The 21,569-nt window shown below is 39.8% G+C and overlaps 1 protein-coding gene across 5 annotated transcripts in view; it reads right to left on the bottom strand.

Moving 5' to 3' along the window:
- RUBCN (rubicon autophagy regulator) overlaps nt 1–21,569 on the bottom strand; it is a 69,153-nt gene that overhangs the window by 29,410 nt on the left and 18,174 nt on the right. For all 5 annotated transcript variants that reach the window (XM_029214333.1, XM_029214335.1, XM_029214337.1 and 2 more), the window contains 5 exons: nt 14,475–14,628; nt 4,613–4,696; nt 2,242–2,401; nt 1,448–1,554; nt 267–423 (listed from right to left, as the gene is read on the bottom strand). In XM_029214333.1, coding sequence (XP_029070166.1) covers nt 267–423; nt 1,448–1,554; nt 2,242–2,401; nt 4,613–4,696; nt 14,475–14,628 — 662 coding nt within the window. The remainder of the gene's footprint in view (nt 1–266; nt 424–1,447; nt 1,555–2,241; nt 2,402–4,612; nt 4,697–14,474; nt 14,629–21,569) is intronic.

Genomic DNA, 21,569 nt, shown 5'->3' with positions numbered 1-21,569 from the left:
TATCATTGAAATGCCTTCTGGCAATGCGGATCAGAAACCCAGGGGAAACTAAAAACATCTCTTGACTCTGTTACTTTAATGATGCTACTGAATTATCTTAGGCTAGTTGCTATATACCTCTTTAAGATTTCCATATTAAGACATGAAGTTTGACAAACTGCATCAACCCAAGGCTCCATCTATAGCCAGCCTGTGAGCGCCCACTAAGTCCTCTGCTTTCCAGGCCTGGGGATACATGTCTTGGCTACCCCTTGCTGCCCCCATACCTGAGCCATGATGGGGTATGGATTGGTGGAGGCTAGAGAAGGACCCAAAGTAGGAATGCTGAGCATAACTGGTTGAAGGGGTGTACGTGGAACCAGGCAGAGCTGTCAGGCTCTGGCTCTTTGTCACCAGCAGCGGGCTCTCATGCTTTCTGGCAAACTACAAAAAAAGAACACGTGTCAGAGTCAAGGGTAGAGGCCCTCAGAAGAGGAGCACTTAGCACTACAGAAACGCTGGTAGGAACTGGCCTTTGGCAGCAGGCCTGAACTGCAGCCAGGGCCAGTAGATACAGCATAGGTATCCTCTATTAGAGCATACAACTTTGAAACTTCAAAGTCCTGCCATACACCACAGCTTCTGCACTGGAATCCTAGGTGGTCAGACCAGAAATGCTTATCATGGAGGCAGTACAGCAAAGTGCTTAAGACTATGCACTTAGAAGTCAGATACGCTGGGGCTCAAATCCAGGCCCTATCACTTACAAGTTCTTTGGTCCAAACTTTGGGCAAGTGACTTATCTACTCTGTCCCTCAGTGGCCACCTTTATAAAATGAGATTAATGCCTACTTTATAGAGTTCTGAGGATTAAATGAGATGATGCATGTTGGCACGTAGAAAGTATGCAATAGATGGTAAGCAAGAATTGAAATTGAAAAACCAGGAGAGATAGGGGATCCCTCACAAAACAAATAGGGATTGTGATTCCTTTCTAGTGGAGGCACTGATATTAGTGACGGGATGAGTGAATTAGAGAGTTAATAATAAGCAACATAAAACAACAAAATATTCTTGGACAAAAATGATCCTGTGTAACATCAGGCCACACTACATCTGACACCCTATCTATAGCCAGCCTGACTCAAAATCATCCCTCCTCTCCCTAGCATTTTATCAAGCCTGCCCTTAAGGAGGTGCTTACTCAGACTACAGATTTTTTTAAGGATTTAAAAAAATAGACACCTCTCTCCTCAAATAGACTTAAGCTTACTTACAAATAGACATTTTACTTCAATAGGTACTTAATGGTACCTCCTCTTCTAAGATTTTTTGGTTTTGTTTTTGTTCTTAATGAAAGCCTTTTGTTCACAATTGCCTAAGTGAAGTAGTTTGCTACATACAGTTACATCATGGTGAGGTCTAGGAGGCCAGAACATAGACACAGATAATTCTTTGGCCACTTTACCATAGATGCATCAATCTGAGCCAGGAGACGAGGGTTGTTCTGTTCCACTGCTTCTAGGCATTGGAGCATGGCCGTGACATGGGAGTCGCTTAGCAGGAAAGCAGTATCTGGGGAGAGAAAACTACTGCAATGATGGAGCCCATTAGGGAGAACTTCAGCCTCCCTGTATGGCCCTGGGAGAAGCTCAGGGAAGGAAAGAGGGAAAAGGCAAAGATGACTTGAGGAGAATCATACCACTGTGGACAGAGGGGATCTAGGGACAAATAATGTACAGAAGAGGCTAACTCATGTGCAGTATAGCAGAGGCCATGACAAGAGGCTTCAAAATCAGAAAGACTCAGATTTGAACTCTGGCTCTGGGTGACTTTGGCCAAGTCACCTAACCTCCTTAAGCTCTGCTTCCCTGATTGGAAAACAGTGGTATCAATACCCAACTCTCAGGGCAGCTGTTAGGTATATATGTATAAAAAATATATAACAGTGATTGGAACATAGGAAACTCTCAGTAAATAGTAGCTTCTTTTACTGATTTGCGTATATGGGAGTAGGGAAATACCTTAGCATAAAGTTTGACTGCATTTTACATAGCAAGTTAGAGAGAAGACTAGATACATGTTTCTGATTAGAATCTCTATGTTAGAGAGAAGACTAGATACATGTTTCTGATTAGAATCTCTATGGCATCAAGTAAAAGTATGAGACCCTGGGGTAACAGTGGGTCTATAAAGGAAGAGTAAAGTAGAAGAGAATGAGGAAGTACATGTACCAGTACTGGCTCTGTGACCTCTACCCACCTGTGTAGAATTTTCTGATATACTGTCTATCCCCCAGCAGAGGTCGGAGCTGGGCTGAGAGACAGTGGCACTGCAAGCTATGCTGCAGCCACTGCTCCGCAACGGCACGCTCACTCATGCCGTCAGTGCTGCTCTGGCCATTCTCCTGCAAGTTGATGAACTAGGAGGCAAAGAAGCATGAGTCAAAATATACATCCAGGGCTTCCCTTGTGGTGCAATGGTTAAGAATCCGCCTGCCAATGCAGGGGACATGGGTTCGAGCCCTGGTCCAGGAAGATCCCACATGCCGTGGAGCAACTAAGCCCGTGTGCCACAACTACTGAGCCTGTGCTCTAGAGCCCGTGAACCACAACTACTGAGCCCACGTGCCACAACTACTGAAGCCCGCACACCTAGGGCCCGTGCTCCGCAACAAGAGAAGCCACCGCAATGAGAAGCCCGCGCACCACAGCAAAGAATAGCCCCCGCTTGCCGCAACTAGAGAAAGCCCACGCGTAGCAACGAAGACCCAATGCAGACAAAAATAAATTAATTAATTTTAAAAATATATATTTCCTGGTAAATCCAGCAAGATTGAGGCCTAATGACCTGAGAACTAAATTGAGACAGGTAAGAGGAGGTAATCAGAGATATTTGCCCTCCAGCTAACATCTACAGGCTATAGAGGAAGGAGAGGGAAGGAAAGAATTAATGTCTCCGCTGCTGGTTTGGGCCACTAGAAAGGAACTAAGCAGTTAAGACGTGATATGCAGCTCCTGAAGAGGACAAAGCTGCTGCGTCTGTCTCTTTATGTTGTAACTCCAAAGAAGCATCTATTCTCAGGGTATTCAGAGGAAGAATGAACTTGACATCTCGGCTTCTCTCACAGAGTCCTCTATTTCAGGTAGCCTCCAGAAAAGAATGCAAGAAAAACCTGGGGTAAAAAAATCTAGGAAAAATGCCCCCAAACATTCTTCACCAAAGAGAAATCAGCTGAGCACGTCTTGTTGGCTTTCGCCACAGCATTTCTCTATTTGGAACTTCCTTCTATTGGCTGTTTCTAAAAGCTAAGTCTCATAGTTCAGGATCACTGCAAAAACTGTATGGACAGCAATTTCAGGCAGCTTCTAGGAGGAAATGACTACAGCAATATATTTTACTTTATTTTTTTAAAATTATTTATTTATTTATGGCTGCATTGGGTCTTTGTTGCTGTGCGCGGGCTTTCTCTAGTTGCGACGAGCAGTGACTACTCTTTGTTGCGGTGCACGGGCTTCTCATTGTGGTGGCTCCTCTTGTTGAGAAGCACAGGCTCTAGGTGCGCAGGCTTCAGTAGTTGTGTCACATGGGCTCAGCAGCTGTGGCACATGGGCTTAGTTGCTCGACATCATATGCGATCTTCCTGCACCAGGGCTCGAAACTGTGTCACCTGCATTGGCAGGCAGATTCTTAATCACAGCACCACCAGGGAAGTCCCACGATATATTTTAGAGAAAAAGTTAGAGGGGGGTTTGGTGGGAAAAATAAAGTGATAAGGACAAAAAAATCCATGTAAGAAAATCACTGGGCTCTGGGCTTTTCTCACAAAAAAGGCCAGAGTGACACCTTGTGATTTGGTTCCCTGATCATTTAAAAATAAGTTACTTTTCCAGACATCACCTTGGCAATGAATCTGTCAGTGGGTGTGATATACATGAAACAAGACTGGTCATGAATCAATAAGTATTGAAGATGGGTGATATTTTGGGGTTCATTACACTCTTCTAATTTTGAATGTATTTGAAAATTTCCATAGGCAAGGGTTAAAAAAATAAATATATAAATGTGGCTGTGATTGATGTGGAACTAGCTGTGTAACTCTGGCCAAGTCACCTAACCTCCTGGAGCTCCGTGTCCCTGGTTGGGAATCAGGGGTATTATGCTGAGCTGAGAGGATGGAAGTGCTACTCTACTCTCCAATGCTGTTGGGAACATGTTAGGCTCCATTTGACACTGGTCTCCAGAAGCCTCACATTTTTTTTCTATTTGGTGCATCCTCTTCTCCTTAAACAGTCATCAGCATATCAGTCCTACTTACCCCCAACCATTCAGGAAACTTCTTGCCATTTGTCCTAGATTTTGAAAAGCTTCACTCTGGTCCCATATTTGCAAATCTTTTGAAAATAACAAAATTTTTTCAGGTCTTCCCCAGAGGAGGGAAAGTGGCCTAGAACAATGGGTGTGCAAAGCTTATTTTTTAAAGTAAATCATCCTCCCCTCCAAATCAGTCCTACAGGGATAATTTCCTCTCCTCAGTTAATAGGAAACTTGACATATGCCATCCTTCTAGCCTAGGAGACTCTTCATACAGAACATCAAACATCAAAGCCTTGTGGTTACCTTCACCTCTTACCTTCTCCACATGAAGGGCTGAGTGGGGACTGAGCCAGCGGATGTCTTTCACAAATTGCCAGTAATCAGTCTGGCGGCAATACACCTGTTTCAGGGACACAGAAGGTAAACAAATTGTTACCATTTTGGACCACATCTAGTTCTCGTACTGACATTCAAAGAGAGGAAAAAGAAAAGCCTAACTTGGGACTTCCCTGGCGGTCCAGTGGTTAAGACTTCACACACTTCCAATGCAGGGGGCGTGGGTTCGATCCCTGGTCAGGGAACTAAGATCCCACATGCCGTGCGGCACGGCCAAAAAAAAGCAAAGCCTAACCTTCCCTTGCCTCAACAAAGGTTCTCAGCAGCAATAAAAGGAATACATACAGATGTTCACCCTTTTAAAGAATAATTGTTAAAAATTATTTTAATTGTTCTTTTGAGGAGGTAATACAATGCATATGATATAGAAGGCTATATAGTTGGCCCTTGAACAACACGGGTTTGAACGGTGGGTCCTCTTATAAGTGGATTTTTAAAATAAATATATTGGAAAATTTATTGGAGATGTGCAACAATTTGAAAATAACTTGCAGATGAACTGCACAGCCTAGAAATATTGAAAATATTAGGAAAGTTAGAGATCTCATGAATGCATAAAATATAGGTAGATGTTATCCTATTTTATCATTTACTACCATAAAATATATACAAACATATTATAAAAAGTTAAAGTTTATCAAAACTTACACACACAAACACTTATGGACCATAGATGGTGCCATGTGCAGTCAGGAGAAATATAAACAAACGTTAAGAAGCAGTATTAAATAATTGCATAAAATTAACAGTAGTTAATTTTACGCAATTATGTACTACTATAATAATTTTGTAGCCACCTCCTGTTGTTATTGTTGTGAGCTCAAGTGTTGTGAGTGTCCACTCAAAATGCCGTGTGACACTAATAATCTCTGTATGAGCGGTTCGTCTCTCCAGTAAATTACATACTGCAGTAAAAAGTGACCTTGCCCAGCTCTTGTGTATTTTCCATTGTGTTTAGTGTAATACCAAAGACCCTGAATAACACCAGGGGACCCATACGAAGTGCTACTAGTGATGGTGGGAGTGCTCCCAAGAAGCAGAGAGAAGTCATGACATTATAAGAAAAAGCTGAACTGCTTGATATGCACTGTAGATTGAGGCCTGCAGGTGCAGTTACCCACCATTTCAAGATAAGTGAATCCAGTGTAAGGACCATGGTAAAAAAAGAAAAGGAAATTCGTGAAGCTGTGCCTGCAGCTACTCCAGCAGGCCCAAAAACCTTGTACTTTTTGAGAAATACCTTTTAATCTCATATTGAAAAATTCAGCTTTTATGTGGGTACACGATTGCTATAGGGAAGGCATACCTATGGACTCTAATATGATTCAAGAAAAAGCAAAGTCATTATGTGACAACTGAAAGCAAAAAGAAGGTGGAGGATCTAAAGCTAGGGAATTCAATGCCTGAAAAGGATGGTTTGAAAATTTCAGAAAGAGGTTTGGAGAAGCAGCTTCTGCTGACCAAGAGGCAGCAGACAAATTCACAGACACCATTAAGAAAATAACTGAGGAGAAAGGATATCTGCCTGAACAGGTTTTTTTTTTTGTTTGTTTGTTTGTTTTAACATCTTTACTGGAGTATAATTGCTTTACAATGGTGTGTTAGTTTCTGCTTTATAACAAAGTGAATCAGTTATACATATACATATATTCCCATATCTCTTCCCTCTTGTGTCTCCCTCCCTCCCACCCTCCCTATCCTACCCCTCTAGGTGGTCACAAACCACTGAGCTGATCTCCCTGTGCTATGCGGCTGCTTCCCACTAGCTATCTACCTTACTTTTGGTAGTGTATATATGTCCATGCCTCTCTCTCGCTTGAACAGGATTTTAATGCAGATGAAAGTGTCCTATTCTGGGAAAAAAATGCCACAAAGGACATTTACTAGTAAGGAAGAGAAGCAAGCACCAGGATTTAAGAAGGAAGGGACAGGCTTACTCCACTGTTTTGTGTAAATGTAGTTGGGTTTATGATCAGAATTGCCCTTATCTATGAAGCTGCTAACCCTCAAGCCTTGAAGCGAAAAGATAAACACCAGCTGCCAGTCTTTTGGTCATACAACAAGAACCCTTTTTCTGGATTGGTTCCATCAATGCTTTGTCCCTGAAGTCAGGAAATACCTTGCCAGTAATGCAATAAGACAAAAAAAAAAAAAAAAAAAGGGAAATAAAAGGAATACAGATTGGGAAGGAAGAAATAAAACTGTCTTTGTTCACACATGACATGGTTGCCTATGCAGAAAATTCGAAAGTTCGAAAGAATCAACAACAAAAAAATTCCTGGAACTAGTAAGTGTTATTATAGCAAGGTCACAGGATATATGGTCAATATATAAAAGTCAACTGCTTTCCTATATACCAGCAATAAGCAAGTGGAATTTGAAATTAAAAACACAATAATACCATACACATTAGTACTGCCCAAATTGAAATACTTAGGTATAAATCTAACAAAATATATACAAGATCTCTATGATGAAAACTATAAAACTTTGCTGAAAGCTATTAAAGAACTAAGTTACAGAGATAACCCATGTTCATAGATATGAAGACTCAATATTGTCAAGATGTCAGTTCTTCCCAACTTGATGTATAGATTCAATGCAATCTGATTCAAAATCCTAGCAAGTTATTTTGTAGATATCTACAAATTATTCTAAAGTTTATATGGAGAGGGAAAAGACCCAGAATAGCCAATCAATACTGAAGGAGAAGAACAATGTTTTTCTTCAAAAAGGACTGATACTATCTGACTTCAAGACTTACTATAAAGCTACAATAATGAAGACAGTGTGGTATTGGCAAAAGAACAGACAAAGATCAGTGAAACAGACTAGAGAGCCCCAAAATAGACCAATGTAAATATCTTTGACAAAGGAGCAAAAGGCAATACAATGGAGCAAAGATAGTCTTTTCAACAAATGGTGCTGAAACACTGGACAACACTTATACCCATCATGAAAATTAACTCAAAATGAATCACAGATCTAAATGTAAAATGGAAAACTATAACCCTCCAAGAAGATAACATAGGAGAAAACCTATATTGGGTATGGTGGTGACTTTTTCGATACAAGACCAAAGGCATGATCCATGAAAGAAAGAACTGGTAAGCTGGACTTCATTAAAATTTAAAACTTCTGCTTTCTGACAAACAGTGTCAAGAGAATGAGAAGATAAGCCACAGACAGGGAGAAAATATTTGCAGAAGACAAAACTGATAAAGGATTGTTATCCAAAATATACAAAGGACTCTTAAAAGTTAGCAATAAGAAAACAAGCAATCCAATTTAAAAAATGGGCCTTGGGCTTCCCTTGTGGTGCAGTGGTTGAGAGTCCGCCTGCCGATGCAGGGGACACGGGTTCATGCCCTGGTCCGGGAAGATCTCACATGCCGCGGAGCGGCTGGGCCCGTGAGCCATGGCCACTGAGCCTGCGCGTCCGGAGCCTGTGCTCCACAACGGGACACGCCACAACAGTGAGAGGCCCGCATACCACAAAAAAAAAAAAAAAAAAAATGGGCCTTAACAGACAATTCACCAAAGAAGATATACAGATGACAAATAAGCATGTGAAAAAAGGCACCACATCATGTCATCAGGGAAATGCAAATTAAAACAACACAATACACATCTATTAAATTGGCCCAAATGGGAGGAAAGAAAAAAGGAATGGCCCAAATCCAGAACAATGCCTATATCAAATGCTGGTGAGAATGTGGAGCAACAGGAACTCTCATTCATTGCTAGTGGCAATGCAAAATAGTATGGCCACTTTGGAAACCAGTTTGGCAGTTTCTTTCAAACTAAAGATTCTCTTACCATATGATCCAGCAATTTACTTATGTACACACAAAAACCTGAATAAAAACTTGATGTCAAATTAAGTAGGGACAAGACAATTTCAAAGTTGGGGGGAGAAAGCCTAAAAATGTAGAACATTTTATATTCATATTATAGGATCTTTAAATTGCTAGTCCAACATAAAGAAATGGAAGCTGGAAGTCCTGTATGATGTATTATGGGTGTAATTTATACAAGAAAGATGATATGGAACTCCATCAGTGGATTCATTCTCACAGAAGAGGTTTGACCCTATACCCAAAGACTCTTAATTAAATGTAAATTTAGGATGTTTTAAATTAAAATAAAATGTTTGAGTGATGTATTTTAACAATGTTTAATTTCCCTCAATCAATCAGCTAATGATCCAGGTCATGTGTAAGGCTTTTCCTGTCCTTATCAAAAAATGATATGGTAGTTAACAAGAAAATAAAATGATAAATAGGTGAATGTTGGGGGAAAAAATCAACAACAAAAGATGCTATATGAGTGAGGGACTACTCCTACCGTAATGAAAAGCTACAATAATTAAAACTGAGTGGTGATAGCACACAAATAGAGAACAGACCATAACAGAAATCCAGAAATAGATCCATGTGCCAAGGAAATTAATTATATTCAAAATAAATTACAGATAGAATGGTTTAAATGTAAAACATTAACCCATAAAAGTAATAGAAGAAACCATGGAGAAACAGTTTTAATAATCATATAGTGGGAAAGCCCCTTCAGAGCATCAAACAGAGCCCAGAAGCCCTAAGAGAAATGATTAATTTGACTTACTAAAAATCCGATATTTCTGTATAGTAAAAGCCACCATAACAAATGTATGGACACCAAGTGGGGAAAGTGGCAGGGGGGTGGTGGTCCTGGTGGGATGAATTGGGAGATTGGGATTGACATATATACACTAATATGTATAAAATGGATACCTAATAAGAACCTCCTGTATAAAAAAACAAATAAAATAAAATACAAAAATTCAAAGAAAACAACAACAACAACAAAAAGAAATGTCAAAAGACAAGCTAGGAAAAAATATTTGCAATACACATTACAGACAAATAACTAATTCCCTTAATAAATAAAGAGATTCTACAAATCTGTAGGAAAAGATTGACAATCTAAGGAAATGGGGGTAATACAGGGAAAAGTTCACAGAAAAATACTTTTTTTAAAAAATTAATTTATTTTTGGCTGTGTTGGGTCTTCATTGTTGCACGTGGGCTTTCTCTAGTTGCAGCGAGCAGGGGCCACTCTTCATTGCAGTGTGCGGGCTTCTCATCACGGTGGCTTCTCTTGCTGCGGAGCACAGGCTCTAGGCGTACGGGCTTCAGTAGTTGTGGCATGTGGACTTACTAGTTGTGGCGCGTGGGCTCAGTAGTTGTGGCTCACGGGCTCTAGAGCACAGGCTCAGTAGTTGTGGCACATGGGCTTAGGTGCTCTGCAGTATGTGGGATCTTCCCGGACCAGGGTTCGAATCTGTGTCCCCTGCATTGGCAGGCGGATTCTTAACCACTGCGCCAGCAGGGAAGTCCCAGAAAAATACTTCAATGGCTCTTATAAACATCTTTCAGAGTAAAAGAAATGTAACTTTTCACCTATTATGTTGGCGACAGTTTAAAGTTTAATAACACCCTATATGGTCAAGGGTATGAAGAATCAGATCCTCTTATACAATGCTGCTGAGGGCGTAAACAGACATAACTTTCTGGAGGGCAATTTCGCCATAGCTATCAAAACTGAAATGCATATACCCTTTAGCCTAAGAATTCTACCTCTAGGAGTATCCTATGGTAAAGGGCAAAATGACCTATACTCAAGGTTATTCACTGTACCATTGTTACTAAGAGCAAATGCTTGGAAGGAATCTAAATGTTTATTACCAGGAGACTGATTAAATAAATTATGGTACATACATAGAATGGAATATTATAAAATGACAGCTGTAAAAAAGAATGAAGAACCTCTTTATGTAATGGATTGCGATGAATTACAATCACATCAAGTGAAAAAAGCAAGGTGTAGAGTAGTGTTTATAGTATGCTTTTATTTGTACGAAAAATCAAAAGGTGTAGCAAAGAAAATTATTCATATTTGCTCTAATAAGCATAAAAATTCTCTGGAAGGAAACTAGAATACAGTAGTTACCAATGGGATTGGAAGGAAACAAGATATTTACTGCATGTGGTTTTACACATTTTGTTTTTTTAACCATATAAATGTATTGTTTATTTTCTCTCTCTTTTTTTTTTTGGCCACGCAGTGTGGCTTGTGGGATCCTAGTTCCCAGACCAGGGATTGAACCCGGGTCCTCAGCAGTGAAAGCGTGGAGTCATAACCACTGGACAGCCAGGGAATTCCCTGTATTGTCTATTTTAATTAAATATTTTAAAGCAAGTTACAGAGTAATAGATACAGTATAATCTTAATATTTTAAAAAGCATGTACATGCATAGAAAAATATAAGAGAATCTACCAAAATGTTAAAGAGTGATTGTTATTACTTGATGTTGAGATTATGGGTAATAACTTAACTTTCTCCTAAACTCTTTTGGTATTTCCCAAATGTTCAGCAAATAAAAACATGTATATTACTTATATATTCAGAAAAGAAATACACAGGGACTTTCCTGGCGGTCCAGTGGTTAGAACTCCACACTCCCAATGCAGGGGGCACCGGCTTGATCCCTTGTCGGGGAACTAAGATCCTGCATGCCACACGGCACGGCCAAAAAAAAAATATATATATATATATATGTATATATATATATATATATATATATATATATATATACCCAGAGGTCTTTTTTGTTATTATTGCTATTTTTTAAATTGGGCCATCTATACTGCAAAGTACAGGTTTCTTCTTAGTGTTGGAAAAGGTGGGGGGAATCTTTGCACTTCTAGTCAGCTGAGAAATCTCAGGGATTAAGCGTCTCCACGTTTCTAAGCAGCAGAGAAGGAGTTATCAAATATACCTTGCGTTATGGAAAGACTAAAAGGTAGCCCAGATGCAGGATGTCAAGAAAAACGAGATCCCTCTAAGAATATGGTCACGATGTTAGAGTTTCCTAAGGCCCTGAGTGATTTAAAAAAATACACTTCACATTCCATAACACATCCTTAGGAAAGCACGGAAGAGATATGGCCAGCATGAATCATTGTATCCCTTCCCCCCTCCAAGAGCACAACACCCAGAATAGCTTCCTGATGACACAGCAGCCAGAAGCCTTTGAAAGCCTTAATCTTTAGGGAGGAAATGAAAAGGAAAAACAAGTCCTTAATACAGACTTTAATTTTTAGGACTTTACAAGGCAGAACTGAGCAGCAGTGAAGTTGGTATGGATCTTTTGTCTTTAATTCTTCCCACTAGAGCCTGTAGTTGCTAAATGTATGTGTGTATGACAGATTTGTCTGGTTTGCTCTGCTTGCACTTACTAACACTACTGCTGTTTTGTAGGTGACCGTATCCTTTAAGAGTTTTCATTCTGCTGACCAGGTACCTTCACAGATCTTATTACTTACTAATAACAATAATATTGTGTTGCATTTACCAAGCATCTTCCACTTGGGAATTCCACTGACTTTACTATTTCATCATGACACATACTCTGTTTCTGGCACAGATGGTAAAACTGTCTTCAAATATAGTAAAATGATTACTCCAGATGACAATGTAAAATGAGTAATAGAGCCAAGAAAAGAACTTTTTTTGCTATCGAGATGAAAGTACTTTAACCACTAAATGACAGTGCCTCTAATCTGGTAGCTATCTTGGTCATCAGTCTGGGAAACTTGTATTGGGTTTTTGTAAAACATGTTGGCGTGGTTCCCAATTCTGGCTTGGGAGACTGAGTAGCTGGCAATGCCACAGATCAGTATTAAAAATATCAGGAGGAAGGGCAACCTTATGAGAGAAAGTAAGTTTGTTTTGGGTCATGTTTTACTTGGCCTATAGGACAGCCAGCCAGATGATAATGTATAGCAGATAGCCAGACAGCTAGCCTTGTGGATCTGAAGTTCAGCAGAGATGTCTGAGCTGGGGGTAGGTAGTGTATAGGTGACAGTTAAAACAACACAAGTGAAGGAGACTGTTTCAGAAAATGTACAATGTAATAAGAGATAAGGACATAGGACTGGACTGTATTAAAAACTAAAATCCGAGAGGAAGAGATTCCACGGACATAAAATAAGAAAGAGTGATCACAGAGGTAGGAGAAGGTCTCCATAACATTGGAATAATGCAGTACAAGGCAAGGTCTGATGATGTTCAACAGTGAAGAACACAAGACAGTGCTCAAAGGGGAAATGTTCACTGGATTTGGTTACATGGACTTACTTAAACTTCAGTAGCAAGAACAACAGTGGTAAGGGCAGAAACCAGATTGCAGTGGGTTAAATTATTTGTTTTGTAAATTCCAATGGTCATATTTTTTTCATAGGACAACATGTAACTTGAAGCTTAAAAAAAAATGAGGGGAACATTTATTAATTATTTCCTATGTACCACGAACTGTGCTAGGCAAATTTGTATGCCATTTCATTTAACCTTTCCATCAAACATTATGATATAAATAATATTATCAACATTTCTAACGATGAGAAAAGGCTCAAAAAAGTTAATATCACCTAATAGTTAAGACCGACAGACAACTTACTACACTTTCTAAAGCTTTTTCAGGTATTATCTCATTTAATTCTCACAACAATCCTATGAAGTACATACCAGTGTTACCGCCTCATTTTACAAATGAGGAAACAGAAGCACTAACAGTTATGTAACTTACCCAATACCACAGAGTGGTGAAGCTGAGATAAAATAAGAGCAGTCTGACTCAAAAATCCATAATTATTACTACCATGTCATTTTTTCGCCCAAGGACCTGAGCAATTTCAATCCAGGTTCTGTCTGATTCCAAAGACTTCTGTCAGTCTACTATACAATGTTGCCTCCAAATTCCTGGAATGAGGTTTTAATAATGATGACCATTAAGATTCAGCTCTTTAAAGGATAAAAATTTTCCCCATATCTTCAAAATTCTTTAGAAAGAGGGCCTCATTTTTAGAACTTACTCTGAATAAAGAAAATCTAACCTAAGCCAACTTTTCCACTGAATTCTGAAAAAACTCAACAAGAACACTGGTTTAAAGAGTTTGTTCAGAGGTGATATATACATATTTTTAGAAGGGAGGGTACCACATTAAATCCTATCAACTATGAATATCTTAATACCAATTAATTTTTTCCAGTGTGACTGCTAGTTGAGAATAAATTCTGATTAAAAAAGAAAGACAAGCCTGGCTTAGAAAAAAAGAGTTTCAGGAAAGAATACTAAGGCCTTACATGGGAACAGCATGAGTGTTTGGGAACACAAATTATGCACATATTTGTGAGGTTTGATTTTTAAAAAGTAGGAGGATCAGATCCAATGACCCACTTGACAATTTTATCCAGAACCAAACCTTATTTAAAACATTGGAGTAACTGCCATTGAGAATTAAAGCAGAAACCATCGAGTGTTAGTAGATTCCACTCATTTTTAATACTCAAAGCTTATTAGAGTGTTTGAGGATACTTAGGAAAAGAAACAACATCAATAAAGTTTACATAGAAGAAAACGTAAGCTATAACTAAAACTATCATTCACAAGCGTCAACAAGTTATCAACAAAGTGATGCTCACAGGATAGTCTAAAAATGACAATATCCTGTAAATATTTCTCAGATGTGTCCTAGGATACTCTTAAGAGGAATATCTCAATGATTCATCATCGTTGTCCTTATCCTCCTCCTTGTTATCGTGTATTATAGTCTTGCTCTCAAGGGCTCAGAGACTAGTTGCCTTCATCTTCTCCCTGCCAACAACTTAATGCAACTATTTCTTTCCAACAAGTGATTCAGCCAATCTGGCACAAAAAGAAAAGAAGGGATCTACATACCTGGTCATGGATGAGCCCATGATAGAGGATGCTCTGCATGTCCCTGCAAAGTCGCTCCAGGCCACCATACTTGGACCAGACATTGGGGCTGTTAGCTGATACTAAACCCTCCACAGTAGTCTTCAAATTACCCAGCAACTGCCAGTGCTCCCTCCTGCAAGGGCATCAATTATACCAATGGTTAGTTACTTTGTTGTACCTGATCCTGACCACGTCAAAGAAAGTCTAAGACAAGAAGCCTCCTGCCCCACATCCTAACATTCTCTCCCCTATTAATTTTTTACTTGAGTATAAGACCCAATTCTGAGAGGACTGAAGTTGTAAAGAACACTAAGATTTTGTTTTAAAACCCTCATATTGGGACTTCCCTGGTGGTCCAGTGGGTAAGACTCTGCGCTCCCAATGCAGGGGGCCTGGGTTTGATCCCTGCATGCATGCTGCAACTAAGAGTTTGCATGCCACAACGAAAAAGCCCGCATGCCGCAACTAAGAGTCTGCATGCTGCAACTAAGAAGTCCACATGCCGCAAATAAAGATTCCACATGCCGCAACTAAAGATTCCACATGCTGCAACAAAGAGCCGGTGCAGCCAAAATAAATAAACAAACAAACATATATATATAAAGCCCTCATATTTACATGGCATATTGTGCTTTGTAAGGTGATCTTCATCTACTATCATTCCATCCTCATGTAAGTAGCCTATAACCCTGTTTCTAGGAGTGTGACCCATTAAGATCCGTTTCTGGACAATGACATTACATGGGCAATATATAAAGAGATGAGGGCATTTGCTGAAAACCAGAAATCTTTTGTCAAAAAAAAAAGCCAAAAACAACTTTTTATTAACTATATTTCCAGTACTAAGTACATATATCTGTACACAAATATTATGGATAAGAATACAAATTGCCCATGATTTTCCCCCTTAATTTTTTAACCTAAAATTGAGACAAAATGTTTTAAGCTTGCACTGAGCCACTTAGGACGTGTCCCCAAATCAATCAACTATTGGCTTATTCCCTTGGACCATGTGAAGTACTTTAGTGTAAAAGTTTGAAAATTATTGCCCTAGATCATTGTCAAGGTTCCTCTCCAATTCCCAGCATTTTCTCAACACAGCTTCCAACCCAATAAAAATTCAAAACCAGCTGCAATTGAGTGAAAAGAACTGGATACACAGAATCAAACTGGATAAGGAAAACATGAGGAGATGAGGTGTCAAACTCCTTCTCTTGGGCCCCCAATTGTTATGTTGTACACTTTATCTAGCCCTTTCATTTCTTATTAGAATACTACTCTTTCCTCTTCAAGGACAGTCCTGGGAATGGTTATAATTTCTTCAAGGAACTTTCACTATAACTATTTTAATATCATTTAAATACCTATTAGGGTAGGAGGGCTCTGAACTGGAATCCTTTGTAACTCTCATACATTTTGTACACTTTCTGAGCCACTTTTAAAAAGTGGATGAAGAGAGTAAAGGCAGACAAATAAAATAAAATGAATGAAGCTAGGTCTGGTACAGGAGTATTATCCAAAAGGGGAAAGCCAAATGGATCTCACTCTGGTTTTCTCCTCTGAAGGCTTTGAGACCAAGAATTTATTCAAACTGGGAGACACCAGGCTTTTTTAACCTTATATCATTAAACATTTGAGTCTATTTCTTTTTCCCCCCAGTTTTATTGAGAAATAATTGACATATAACATTATATTAGTTTAAGGCATACAACATAATGATTTATGTATACATTGTGAAATGATTACCAGAGTAAGTTTAGTTAACATCTATCACCTCACACAGTTATAAATTTTGTTCCTTATGATGAGAACTTTTAAGATCTACTCTCTTAGCAACTTTCAAATATACAATACAGTACTGTTAACTATAATCACCATGCTGTACATTACACCCCCAAAGTGACTTATAAGTTTGTACCTTTGGACCACCTTCACCCATCTCCCCCACCCCCTCATCCCCTGCCTCTGGTAATCATCAATCTGTTCTCTATTTCTATGAGTTTGGGTGTTTTGGATTCTACATATGTGAGATAATACAGTATTTGTCTTTCTCTGTCTGATTTATTTCACTTAGCATAATGCCCTCAAGGTCCATCCATGTTGCTACAAATGGCAAGATTTCCTTCTTTATGGCTAAATAATATTCCTCTGCGCGCGCGTGTGTGTGTGTGTGTGTGTGTGTGTGTGTGTGTGTGTGTGTGACATTTTCTTTATCCATTCATGTGTCAATGGACACTTAGGTTGTTTCCATGTCTTGGCTATTTTAAATAATGCTGCAATGAACATGGGGGTGCAGATATCTTTTCAAGAGAGTGATTTTGTTTCCCTTGGATATATATCCAGAAGGAGAACTGCTGGATCATACGGTAATTCTATTTTTAATATCCTGAGGAAATCTCCATACCGTTTTCCATAATGGCTGCCCCAATTTACAATACCACCAAGAGTCCCTTTTTCTCCACACCCTCGCCAACACTTGTTGCCTCTTGTCTTTTTTTTTTTTTGCGGTACGCAGGCCTCTCACCACTGCGGCCTCTCCCGCTGTGCAGCACAGGCTCCGGACGCGCAGGCCCAGCTGCCATGGCTCACGGGCCCAGCCACTCCACGGCACGTGGGATCCTCCCGGACCGGGGCACGACCCCGTGTCCCCTGCATCGGCAGGCGGACCCCCAACCACTGCGCCACCAGGGAAGCCCGCCTCTTGTCTTTTTGATGCTAGCCCTTCTAAGAGGTGTGAGATGATATCTCATTGTGGTTTTGATTTGCACTTCCCTGATGATTGGTCATGTGAAGCACTTTTTCATATACCTGTTGGCCATTCCCCTGTTCTATTTCTAACCCAGTCCTGGGAGATATTTCAAGATAACTAAGATGCACACAGGACTGAGGTGGTCATTAAAAGGCCATTTATTGTTGTACTGTGAAACTGCCATCACAGAGGCCAACTGACTGCCAGCTTTTGCTTCAGGGATTCTCCATCTCCTATGCTTCCTCAGGAAGCATCTGGCCTGTTCTGACTGATACAGTTTTACATTCCAACAGGTTACAATCAAGTGGTGCAGGCCTGAGAGCCAGTCTGGTTCCTCAAGTGACTCTGCATATCTGTGTTCTGATTCATTCTGTATTGATCTTACAAGGTTAACTGTCAAAGAACATCATAATAGGGCTTCCCTGGTGGCGCAGTGGTTGGGAGCCTGCCTGCTGATGCAGGGGACATGGGTTTGTGCCCCGATCCGGGAGGATCCCGCATGCCGTGGAGCGGCTGGGCCCGTGAGCCATGGCCGCTGAGCCTGCACGTCCGGAGCCTGTGCTCCACAACGGGAGAGGCCACAACAGTGAGAGGCCCGCGTACCGCAAAAAAAAAAAAAAAAAAAAGACACAAAGAACATCATAATAAATCCTGAAAGTAGACACCAAGTACCCTATCATCCTAGGGCTTTGATTCCAAAATTGTACAAAGAGCATTGAAACCCCAGAAACCTTGAGCATTCAGATCTATTAACAACTTCTGTACAAACTAAAGAAATTTTCTTCCCCAAAATGAAGTGCCCTTGAGATACCACAGCTACAAAAGAAGGTGGCTCTTACTCTAAGATGTACCAAACCGACTATATTTGGTATATGCTCATATAGATGAAAAGTAAACTTTAAAAAGTTTTTTTTAATTAATTAATTAATTAATTTTTGGCTGCATTGGGTATTCGTTGCTGCGCGTGGGCTTTTCCCTAGCTGCGGTGAGCAGGGGCTACTCTACATTGCGGTGCGCGGGCTTCTCATTGCAGTGGCTTCTCTTGTTGCAGAGCACAGGCTCTAGGCGCATGAGCTTCAGTAGTTGTGGCACGCAGACTCAGTAGTTGTGGCTTGCGGGCTCTAGAGCACAGGCTTAGTAGTTGTGACACACAGGCTTAGTTGCTCCACGGCACGTGGGATCTTCCGGACCAGAGCTCGAACCCGTGTCCCCTGCACTGGCAGGTGGAGTCTTAACCACTGTGCCACCAGGGAAGTCCTAAAAATTTTTTGATTTACATAGCTAGTTTGTTTAGTGTCTTTACTTTTTAGGATCCTTTACCCTAATGATACTGTTATCATTTTCAGAGAGCTGAAATACTAAGTTCAACTGAAGCCCATACACAATGGCTGGATTAATCCATTCATACCTGAATCTTAGATGCAAATAAATAGATCACCATGAGAAACAAAATATCCCTCCTCATTCTTTACCCAGATTGTTAGCAAGTGAGGTCAGTCTTTCCTAGGCTAAACCTGTTTGGTAATAATTATTTGGATTGTATCATCTTGCATTCACATGTAACCTTCATCTGGGCACAGGCAAGGACTATATTGGGCTCAAAGCAGCCCTTTGTATGGCCACTTCTGCAAGTATACAGAGTGCTCTTCTTTAACCACCATAAATTAAAAGCAAGTCTTTCTAAGCATATTACCCTATGTCAAGGAAGAACTAGGCTCGAGTGGCAAGGGACAGCATAATCCATCTCTACTTGAATCATATTTATCAACAAACAGCAAAGCCAATCTCAGAATAAAGTCCTGCCAATTTTCTTTTGGGAGGATTTTGACTACATTCTTTGAAGAGGAACAGGCATTGCTTAAGCAACTCAAATAAGCATACCCAAGGAAAAAGTTTCCCTAAATGCCAACTCAGTCTTAAGCTTGCCAAATCACAATTAGAAGTAACACTCAGGTTAAAACAGTAAAGTTATAAGCAAATGTTATTTTTTAAAGAAGTGTTATACCATATAACTAATATAAAACTAATAACTAAAAATAAGTGAAATCAATAGTAAATAAATAGTAAATACTGCGCAATTGTAAAATGAGATTCAATGCATGAAATATATATTGGCATATCTTCCACCCCCAAGACTCTTTTTAGTAATAAAAGGAAACAGCTTCAACTTATTAGCATATCCCATCTACAGTATGCCAGTTATCTGCATTGTAATATGGTATCTACCTGAGACCAGAGTTGAAGGTCAGGTTGTTCCAAGTCAGGTAATGATTTGATCCCTGAAATGTGAGGAGAGGTGTGTGATACCCATATGTGGAATATCATGAAACCAATAAAATTTTTGATTAGGAACAATTTCCAAAGCTAATGAAAGTATGTAAAAGTATAAAAAACAGAATGTAAAATTATATTTATGATCTTAACATAAATATACTGAGAGAAACAGTGATATGTTAATAGTGGTTACTTTTGGTTATATAAGGGGAATGTAGAGAAGAGAGGAACTATTTCGGCCTTCCTTGAGGCTAGCAATTAAAGAAAGGTCAATAATATGAACAAAGTTAGTGAACCAGAAGCTGGAAAATACCATAAAGGATTTTTTAAATACTCAAGTATCAAAGGCATCTTATGCTGAAAGATTGTGGTCAGGCAAGCACCTAGGACTTTTAATGCCAGAAAGCACTTCCTGGAAAGAAGTAATGGGTTCATTCTTAAAGTAGGGAAAAACCTAACTAGGGAAATAATTTTCTTAAATAAATTTATTTATTTATTTTTGTTTGTGTTGGGTCTTCATTGCTCTGCACGGGCTTTCTCCAGTTGTGGCGAGCGGGGGCTACTCTTCCTTGCAGTGTGGGTGCTTCTCATTGCGGTGGCTTCTCTTGTCGCAGAGCACGGGTTCTAGGCACACAGGCTTCAGTAGTTGTGGCATGCGGGCTCAGTAGTTGTGGCTCATGGGCTTTAGAGTGCAGGCTCAGTAGTTGTGGCGCACAGGCCCAGTTACTTCACGGCATGTAGGATCTTCCTGGACTAGGGATCGAACCCATGTCCCCTGCATTAGCAGGCAGATTTTTAACCACTACGCCACCAGGGAAGTCCCGGGAAATAATTATTGGTAACACTGAGGTAGCAGGAAACTACCACGTTTAATTTGCGTTTAACTGTCTTCTTACCTGGCTCCATATTTTCTGTTTTTAGTTATACAGTTTTTAACTTGTAGAGTATGTAGTATATTTATGATGCTTTTCAAATAAACAATATGCTTATAGAAAAAACATACTTGACTCTATTATTCAGCTCTCAGCTCTGGGGCACTTAGGAGAACCTAACCATTGGCACCAATCATACTAAATTTTAATGATACTAAATTTCTTGAATTTCAATAATGGGTAGATTTAACAAAAGGTAGGAAAATCCCTTATGTCAGAAACCTTACCACTGGTGATATGCAAACTCCTTAGTACAGAGTTCAAAAATTCTCCATCCTGCTCAGTACTCCTCAATTTGAATACAGTCTCTCTCTCTCTCTCTCTACCACATGCAAACATGCTAACTTATACCTACTCTCATGACTGTATCCATGGAGACCTTTCCACTTGGAGTGATTCTCTTCTTGTCCCATTCAGGGATTAAGGTTCAGCTCTAGTACAATTTTCTCCCAAGAAGTTCTAAATAATCTGACCCGCAACAACTTTTTTGTTAGAAACTCCATAACACATGCTGTCAATACACCATTTCTCTTAATAATAATCTTTAAAAAAAAAAAACCAAAACATTGTTATTTACCGGTATGTGGTTGATTTCCTTAAGAAGAAGGACCATGGTTTTTCTATTTCCTTTTTTTTTTTCTAATATTTATTTATTTGGTTGTGCCAGGTCTTAGTTGTGGCAGGCAGGCTCTTTAGTTGCAGCTTGCCAGCTCCTTAGTTGTGGCATGTGAACTCCTAGTTGTGGCATGCATGTGGGATCTAGTTCCCTGACCAGGGATCGAACCCGGGTCCCCAGCATTGGGAGTGTGGAGTCTTAACCTCTGCGCCACCAGGGAAGTCCCTCTATTTCTTTTGTATTTTATATTTTAATAAGCAGAGAGAAAATGTCATTCAGTGGAAAGAGAACAAGCTTCACGGTCAGGCCAACCTGAATTTGAATCCTAGCTCTGCACAAACTAGCTGTGCATCCTTGGGCAAGCCATTAAACTCTTTAAGCTTCAGTTCCCTCATCTGCAAAATGGAGAGAACAACTACTTCATAAAGGAGTGTAATTGATAATCTACAGAAAGCACCACCATCAAGCAAATAATAGTAGTATTACTTCCCTTTTCTCTGTCC

Source organism: Monodon monoceros, unplaced genomic scaffold (genome assembly GCF_005190385.1).
Source record: "Monodon monoceros isolate NGI ecotype Baffin Bay Population unplaced genomic scaffold, NGI_Narwhal_1 Super_Scaffold_11, whole genome shotgun sequence".
Lineage (NCBI taxonomy): Eukaryota > Metazoa > Chordata > Mammalia > Artiodactyla > Monodontidae > Monodon > Monodon monoceros.
This window is presented reverse-complemented; position numbering and strand designations above follow the sequence as displayed.